The sequence below is a fragment of the Rissa tridactyla genome, chromosome 2, assembly GCF_028500815.1.
Source record: "Rissa tridactyla isolate bRisTri1 chromosome 2, bRisTri1.patW.cur.20221130, whole genome shotgun sequence".
Lineage (NCBI taxonomy): Eukaryota > Metazoa > Chordata > Aves > Charadriiformes > Laridae > Rissa > Rissa tridactyla.
The window spans coordinates 81526963-81535900 of record NC_071467.1 but is presented as its reverse complement, the minus strand read 5'-3'; the positions used below and the strand labels follow the sequence as shown (position 1 = coordinate 81535900).

Genomic DNA, 8938 nt, shown 5'->3' with positions numbered 1-8938 from the left:
TGATCATGATGCTTTTAGCAGGTTTAATTTTGAAAATGAGGTGATGTAATGGATTTGGAAAAAGAAAAAAAAAAGCTAGCCACGGAAGACTGGGAGGACTAATGTTTCACACTCAAAGAACAACTGTTGAATGTTGGTTCTGTTGAGCTTTTACAGGTGCGATCTTTTGCAACGAATAACCCAATAAAGTGAAAAGAACTGTAAGGGGGCTGGGTCCTCCGCTGGGGTTCCAGGGCTGAGGAGCCCTCTCAGCCCCGGGGGGCCGTGACGCGGCAGCGGGAATGTGGGGTTTCTGCCCGGCCGAGGAGAGGAAAACACCCTGCCGCTGCGCACGGCCGGGGCCAGACCCCGGATCAAGGGGGTGGCCATGAAGGGACGGACGGCGCCCACCGCCAGGCCCTACCCGTGAGGGCAGGGGGTGGTGGCGGCGGGCTGGGGGCCACAGCCGTTGGGGCTGGGGGGGGGCTGAGGGGGGGGAGCGGCGGGAGGGCAGGGGCGACCCTGCCGCCCAGGGGAGGGGAAGGATTTTCATCCCGCCCGGGGTGCAGGCAGGGGCGGCCGCTTCCCCGCCGCCCGGGGGGGAAAGGAAGTGGAGGGAGGCGGGGCGGGCGCCTGGGCGGCTGCGGGAGGCCCGCGGCGGTTGCGGTAACGGACTCTCGTCCCCCCCGCTGCCAACTGCCGCCGAGTAACGGTCCACCGGCTCGCGCTCTCCCGGGGGCGGCCGTTGGCGGCTGGAGCCCACCCGGCGTGTGCCGGCCCTGCCCCGCCCCGCCCCGCCAGACCCACGCCCAGGCGCTTCCCCCACGCACAGCCTCCCGCCGCCTCACGGGCACACGCCGCCGGGGCGGCTGGCGGAGCGCGGCGGAGGGAGGCGGCGGCCGCGCCGGGTCACCTTCCCCCCGGCCGCCGGCAGCGAGAAGGGGTGCCCTCCCCGCTCTCTCCCAACGCCCCGCCGCCATCCTTCCCTTCGGGCCGTCCCCGCCCCGGGTGAGCGGGTGCCCCGGGCCGGCGCGGGCATGAGCTGCTCCGCGGGGAGCGTCGTCGTCGTCCCCGCCGGGGAGCCGCAGCGGGACCCCGCCGCCCCGCTGGAGCTGCCGACTGCAGCGGGGGAGGCGAGCGGGGACGCCCCGGAGGAGGGAGAGAGCGGCGGCCGCAGCGCCGGCGAGGGCCAGAGGGGCGGCTCGGAGGCGGGGGCCGCCGGCGGCGACAAGACGGAGACCCGCTCGGTGTGCAGCAGCGAGAGCGGCAGCGGCAGCCACCCCGGCGGGGCCGGCCCCATCTGCAAGATCTGCTTCCAGGGGCCCGAGCAGGTGAGGAGAGAGGAGCGGCCGGGCGGGCAGGCGGATTGACCCCACACACACACACACCCCCCCAACCACCCGGCTCCCGGAGGCGGCGGGGGCCGGGCGCGCCGGCGGCGGGGAGCGATCAGCACCAGGGACAGGGCTCGGCACCGCCTGCCCGGCCCCCGCCGCCGCCGCCGCCCCGGCTGCCCGGCGGAGAAGGGGGCCGAGCGCTGCTGCCCGCTCTCCCGGGGAGGCCCGGCGTCCCCTCGCAGACCTGCCCGCCGGCGGGAACAGCCCTCCTCTGTTTGTCGGCGGCCAGAGGGGTGTTAGCGAGCCTCGGCTGCTGTGCCAGGTCGTTGTGACAAACGCTTGGGGCAATTCTGAGTGGGCGTGGAGCTTTAGGGCAAATCAGAGATTTGCCATGGGTGGCTTGCACACTGTATGTACATCTTCTTGCCATCAAACTCGATGGCTCTCCCCTCAGGGACTTTAAACGATACGAATTTCTCGGGTCTCTATTAGACTTCAAAATGAGAGTGTTAGCTTACAGGTAATGTTGAGAAGACCTCCAAGGATCTTCTCTGTCATTACATTACTGGGCACAGTATTAGTAATGGATCCATAACTAGCATTTTATAGCTTGTCTTGTAGTTTAGCTAAAAGAAATCTTTTCAAAGAAAGAAGAGAATGCCGATGTATAATACAGAAATATGTGAGCTACCGGGAGAAGTTTTCAGACGGTATTTGAGGTCCTGCCTGACAGCTGGCAAGCTGAACAGCGCAGAACCCTGCTCCAAGAGCACGGTTTTCTGTGACGTCACCCATTTCTTTCCTAGAGATGACTGCAAATAACTGTTGGAGAAATGCATCGAACCACTTTAGGTACCATTTGAGATATTTGAAAGGGTTAATACTACTGTTGTTTGATGCATGGTGATCTTTCACTTGTTTCACATACGTGCATATACATGCATAGACAGTTGTCTGTCTTTGTCTCTCATTAGAAGCACCTAGATGTTTTTAAGACAGTTTAATTTTTGAGTATTCTTATAGCCTTTTTAAGCCAATCTTTCACATATTGAAATTGAGACCAGTTCATTGTTACAAACCTGTAAATATTTTGGTACTGAGCATACATGTACATAAAAGGTACCTTTAAAATTAACGTTCCCGTATTGCCTTTTCAGGGGGAATTGTTAAATCCTTGCCGCTGTGATGGGTCAGTACGATACACGCATCAGCTTTGCCTGTTAAAGTGGATAAGTGAAAGAGGGTCATGGACCTGTGAACTCTGCTGTTACAGATACCATGTTATAGCAATTAAAATGAAGACGCCATGCCAGGTAATTTGTTTGTTTGTTTGTTTAAAAAAATATGTCTTTCCAGTAATTTTTAAAAACAAAATGGTACTTAAGTTTATTTCAAGGTTTTGGGAAAATACAGTGGAAGAGCCTATATGCTTTACCAGTAGCACTTGCACCCACTTGAAGTTTGTTTTTAAGAACAGTTACAGATTAAAACGTGCAGTCATTTGATTCTGTTATGTTCTTCTAGCTTTTGGCTTGCCATAGAAATGGTCTTCAGAGACTGTTAAATTGTGTAATTAGATAAGTCATACTGAGACATGACAGAACTTGGATCTTCCTGATTCACTTGCTAAACTTTAAACATGTCTTTATATTTTGTTAAAGCCTCAGTCAAAGGTTGATCTCATTCATTTTTCAAGCATGGGGCCCAGAGAAGAGGGACAAAGAAAACTTCTGTTGCCTGTGTATTCACCTATTGTAAAAATGTAAAAGGAGGTGACTTTTCAGTCTCGGTACAATCCAGAGTAGCAGAACACTCTTTAAGTTTTGTCCACCAAGAGCTGTTTCAGAAGCGGAAATGTGCAGTAACATTTTTCCCAGCTCCCTTTTAACAGCATCACAACATGCAGCTGGAAGTTAGAATATTATAGTGGTAGCATGTTTAGGGAGAGGGGAGGGGAAACGCAGAGCTTTATCAGATCTGTTAAGGAAGCCTTAATACCACTTTGCATATCAGAATTCTTTAGAGGCTTAAAATTCCATCCTAGAAATTGTATTTCATACATCTGAAGAACACATTTAGTAAGATAATTGTATCTTTTTTTTAGTTTTGATCATATGAGCTCAGAGATGATGGAGCTCTCAAAGGCCAAAGCACTCGGGTCATTTTTCTGTGCCTGAGTTTGACGGAAGTTTTATAGAAAAGACGTGCTTGGATGGTAACAGCAGTCGTGTGAATGTGATAAGCATTCCTTGGATGTAGGACATCTGGAGTATTTGCTTACAGCTGTTCAGATTAGGTGCAAGTACTTTCAGAGCCAATTGCGACTTCAAGTTTTTTCTTTATGAATCCACAAAGGAATTTTTCTTATAAGCTTTCCTGGATAGAACCTTTATGATGTAAAAAAGTAATGGATTTGTAAAACGCTCCAAAAAATGAAGGTGGTAGATTCTGTTTCTACATAGACTTTACCTGGCAGTTTGGCATGGGATTCTGTTTGATCCTTTTTGCTTTTTTGAACCTTTTAAAAATCTTTATTTCCTGTATGTCCACAGCAATCTCATCCTTTTCCTAGCAAAGGTTATATCATTATCAACAGTCTACAATGATAGTCTCTGAAATAGTCATTTGACAGCAAGGGCATGACACAGTGGCCTGCAAAGAGGCATCTAGTACTATTTGAGATGTCCCAAGGTAGCCAAAAATATCTACACAGGATAGCAGATATGACACAACTTACGAGAGACTTTGGAACTGCAGCTGGAGGCCAAGTGGGATATTAAAGGACATTGGAAATGTGATTAGACACCTATATGTGGACAACAGAATCAAGCCCCAGTTTGAAGAACAACTATTCAATTTCTGTGGAAAACAGAAGCAAAGAAGAAAGAAAGTGTCAGTAGGTGACAGTAGAAAATGTTTGGTCAAGCTACAAGTCAAGTAGAAAAAACCTGAAGACCCTAAAGTTAAATGCCATTCTCTTCATGACTTATGGCACATTTTGGGGGGGAGGGCAGAACTAGATTCATGTTTCTTAAAAAAACCCTTGTTTTATTCTTAACTCCATCTTTCATTTTTTACGTAAATTATTTAAGTCTGTCCTTTTTTATTCTTGACAAAATAGGATACAAAAAGATTTCATGGAGATGCATGCTCAAGTAATAAGTTAGCCATACGTTCCTAGGGTCACACTCTCGACACTCAAAGGGTCATGCATCTCTTTGGAGGGACTCAGTGGTACCTTTCTCATTCTCCTACACTGAATATTCCTCTTGTAGTTACAGAATCTAAAAGGAACTCTCAAAACTGCACTTGTCTGTGTATTTTTGTAAGGATGATAAGTCTTAAAATGCCCTCACTCCTCTCCCATATTCTTGACTATAATAGTATTGTCCATTTTTAACAGCCGTCTTGGTTTAAGCTTTTGGATAGGTTCTGAATCGTTTGTTTGACTACACAAAAGCCTTTTTTAAGGTAGCTTTTTGGTCAGGTTTGATAAAAAGCTAAGAGTTAGACCATTTCAGTATGGAAGTAGTTTACAACACATTCGTTGAGGTAGCTGATGTACTTAAAAGTTCCCAAGCAAGCAAGACTTTTTGCATTACGTTAGATAGAATATTTGGACAGAAGTAGTTCGCTCTCTCTACAACTAGTAGTCTGCCTCAGTCCATGTTCTCAGAATTGTCTCTACCAGTCTTTTACTTATTAGATCTGTGTAGGCAGTGTCATAAGAGAGAAAAAGGATACTATTTACCGAAATAACTTTTTCTCCAGTGATTTGTCTACGCAGATGTACAGCAGCTCCTCAGGTTTACTTTTACTTCAGGTATTTATGGAATGTAACAATGGTTAGGGAGTTAAGAAGTAGATTTTTCTGCGTTTTCTTCCAGAACATTGGAATAGATGTGAATATTCCATTTAATATCTAACATATTCTATGGTTTCTGTTGCTTCATGGCAGGGAAAGTAATCCCAAAGGGGGGCCTCTTTGGAGGCAATGCATTCAAGGAACAAAATTTGCTATGGTAAGTGACTATTCCAATAGCAATTTTTCCAGTGTCACTTTGTATATTTCAGCAACTACTACTTAATTCACAATTCTGGAAACATGTAGACTTTTAATATAAGAATAGATTTTAAAGCATAAAAAATAACAAATTAACCGATGCACTAACAGTAGAAGATGAGCACACAAACACCTTGATGATCTTTGATAGGATGTTTCACAGAGAAATGCAAATTTGGGTTTTTTTTCAGTATCTTTCTCAGCAACAAATCACAAAGACATTTAACCTTTCACTAGTCCATTAATGAAAGTACATACTCACGTTGCTGGACTTGCTCCTTATAGTGGGGTGAAATTAGATCCAATAATAGGCAAGGTTTTGTTAATAACTAGAAAAAACCCCAAGCTATAATGAGAGGAGATGGAACAAATACTGGCTTGGGCAGGGAGTTTTGGAAGGCTTTTGAAACAAATTAAAAAGGAGGGAGAAACTTGAAATGTCTGACCTGGAAATTGAACCCTTTAGAATTATATTTCAGATTAACAAAGAGAAAAAAACCACAAACAGATTTTTTTTTTATATTGGTTTGTTAAGCTTTATAATTTGTACAGATTTCCTTCCTGAAGGAAATATAAACAGAGTGCTTTATTTTTTGTTGGTGCTATTTAACTACTAAGCTGTTAGCAAATTAGCTTGCTAGACTTGCAGTTAAATATGAATATATATTGGAGAAGGTCAATTCTCTTGTAAGATTCGGAAATTATGTTAAAAAGTGGAATATAGTCATGCAAGGGATGAGAAAATAGATTTTGGTGCTAAAACCCATAATTTCTGTAAAAGTGAGCAATAAATATAATTAGAGAATAGCCTTTTCTAGACTGTTACTATACTCTCTCATAAACTAGTATTATGTTAGATGTTTAATATACCCTGTGCTTCTGTTCATTAAAACATTATATTCTGGTACTTTAGGTGAACTGGACCTATTCCAAAAGTGATACAGTAGATTGGTGTGCTAATTTAAAAGCTTATTGCATGGCAATTCAACGTGTTTTCTGACATCAGGAAAATCACAAAACAGTTATTTAAAAAAGTGAATTCTTAGTTGTTAGGTCTGATTTCTTAATATAGAAGAAAAAAATCAGGTTGTACTTAGTATTATTTAAGCAAGTATGTAGTTACTGGAGGTGAAGTGTGGTTCATGAGTTCAGTGGTTTTCAGTGGCCCAAACTGTGATTCTAAACATTTGAAATATTCATCATAAAAATTACTATATGTTCAACAGTTTTCATGAATTACAGGTTGAATTTGTTGAATACAGGTTGAAGTCTTGTTAATGTGAGTGCTCCTCACTCATTTGAGTAATCTCACTGGCATCAGTAAGATAAGTATGAGCAAGACTTTATAGCAGACTGCATGTATGTATGTGCATGTTATATTAAAAAGTGCAAAAGTCAAGTTCTTCAGATACTTCAGTATGGAGGCCAGTGTCCAGAAAAAATGTGTAGTAAATGTTTAGTGAAAGTTATTGCTAATTACTACGCTCAGCTGGATGAAAGCATTTACTTTTTGTAGGCATAACTAAGAAGGGGAAAGGGAGAAGGCTCAAATCTCTAATTGCTCTTTTAAAACTATACTATGTACTAACAACAGTCAACTGACCTTGCTGCCGTTACACTGCCTGTAATGAAGATCCAGGAGGATGCATTGTGCTATTCACTATGTTAACACACAAACAACAGAAAGGATTGTCCCAATCTTGGACAACCAGTGGTCTCTGTACAGTAACCATTTGTAACTATCACTGAGGTTTTGGCATCTCAAATGAGTTTAAGATGCCTCTTGAAAATAATGAAGCTTTGCAGGCACCCTTTGAATGTGAAGGAAGTATGTAAGGGCTGTTAGAAAATAAAATACTTGGCTGAGATAGGTATCATGAACTGAACAGAGATGAGATTCAATGTCTGAGTAGTCATTAAAGGGTAATTAATGTGTCAGTAAAAGCCTGGAAGGACTTTAAAAATCAAGTCAAGTCTTTATTATTTGATGTGCTGGGGAAGAGAGGAACCAGGATAGTGGAGAAAGAAGGGCAGTAACATGGCTGAAGTAGTGGACTAAAAAAAAATTGCATTTGAAGCAGTCTTGTGGTCACTGAGAAAATTACTTTTGTCATGAACTTAAAAGCTGTGTTACAGTAATGGAGACATAAGATGAAAGTGATGAGATATTATATTTTTATATATGAATAGTCTTAGATATGCTACATAGAAAACACCCCCAAGTTTTAGAAATATTGTGAACAGGAAGATCCAAACAAATATTTAAATTTAAGATAATTCCTGGGTTACAGAACAGATTCGTGGATTAGAGGGTGAATCCATACTGCTTGAGGAAGGCTGGGACATGAAAATCCCAGAGATTTTAATGAACTTAGATATATGGTAAGATCCATACAAAAAGTGGTAGAAACAGATTAATGTTTTAGTTTTGACAGGAGAGAGAAGTCTGAAACAGAAAAGTAGATCTATCAGTCATTAGCATAGGTTTTTCATTTCCTAAGCATCTACTTTTCGCCTCTTCTAGGGACAAGTTACTAGACTAGATAGACCTTTTGATTTGGTACACTCTGAGTCATTTCAGTGACATGCCTGGGTGGAAGCTGGTGATTACGATCAGAGTTCTATGTAGCGTGCCTAATGAGTTTAGAAAGAGAAGGATAGCGGCGCTGTTGGAGAGGCCAGTGGTGTCAAAGCTGTAGTTCTTTTCTGTGTTGGAAAAGGCAAAATACATTTCCTGTGTACTTTCTGGGAAAGATCTGAAGAGGGAAGTCTCTGAATGAGAGACTGAAAAAGAGAACTGGGGTGAGTGGATCAGGAGGAAGGGCAAAATGAAGTCACTGATGCAAAGTAGAGAGGTTATAGAAGAAGAGAGGACAGTAAACATTTTACCACTGATGGAAAGGACGGAATTGCAAATATAGAAAGCAACAGAGAAAAAATGCTAATGGGATAATGAATTTCATGTTGTGTTATCTTTTGTCTGTTTTTTTGCAATTAATACAGAGGGACTTGTAGAAAAAAGGAGTAGAGAGTTGGAAAATAAAGGCAGCATTTGGTTAGCCATTCAAATGAGAGAACAAATTTGTTATGGAACAAGGGAGCAGGCCACTGGTGCAGTACTAGTATCCTAGGAGCAAAATATGTGGCTGTTAGCATACAGAGCTGAAGGAGTGCCAGGTGGATATTACAGTGGAAAGGAGGAAAAAACCTGTAGAAACTGTAGAATGGTGTAGAGAATTGGTAGCTAATGACAGGTAAGAGGCAACAGGGGACAGAAGAATCATCAGTAACAATGATCTGAAAGTCACGAAATAATGAAGAATAATATGTGAACAAATGAACTGATCCTATCACAGTGTTATCACAGTGATAGTTCGGTAGGGATAAAGAAGAACTAGTAATGAAAGACTAGATATAGACCTAGGTAAAAAGCTAATCAAAGCAATGAATGGCTGTTTTGTTGACTATGAACACTGAACCATATTTCTAAGTCCAATGAGGAGAGATGATATTCATCTAAGAGATCAGAGTGGTCATCAACATGGGAGCTGAATCCATC

General features: G+C 43.5%; 1 protein-coding gene across 1 annotated transcript in view; it reads left to right on the top strand.

Annotated features, from left to right (window-relative positions):
- The first annotated feature begins 1016 nt into the window (after positions 1–1016).
- Positions 1017–8938, top strand: part of MARCHF11 (membrane associated ring-CH-type finger 11) — a 31686-nt gene continuing 23764 nt past the window's right edge. Inside the window, exons 1-2 of the mRNA XM_054190808.1 lie at positions 1017–1310; positions 2474–2629. Of these exons, the coding sequence (XP_054046783.1) occupies positions 1017–1310; positions 2474–2629 (450 nt within the window). The remainder of the gene's footprint in view (positions 1311–2473; positions 2630–8938) is intronic.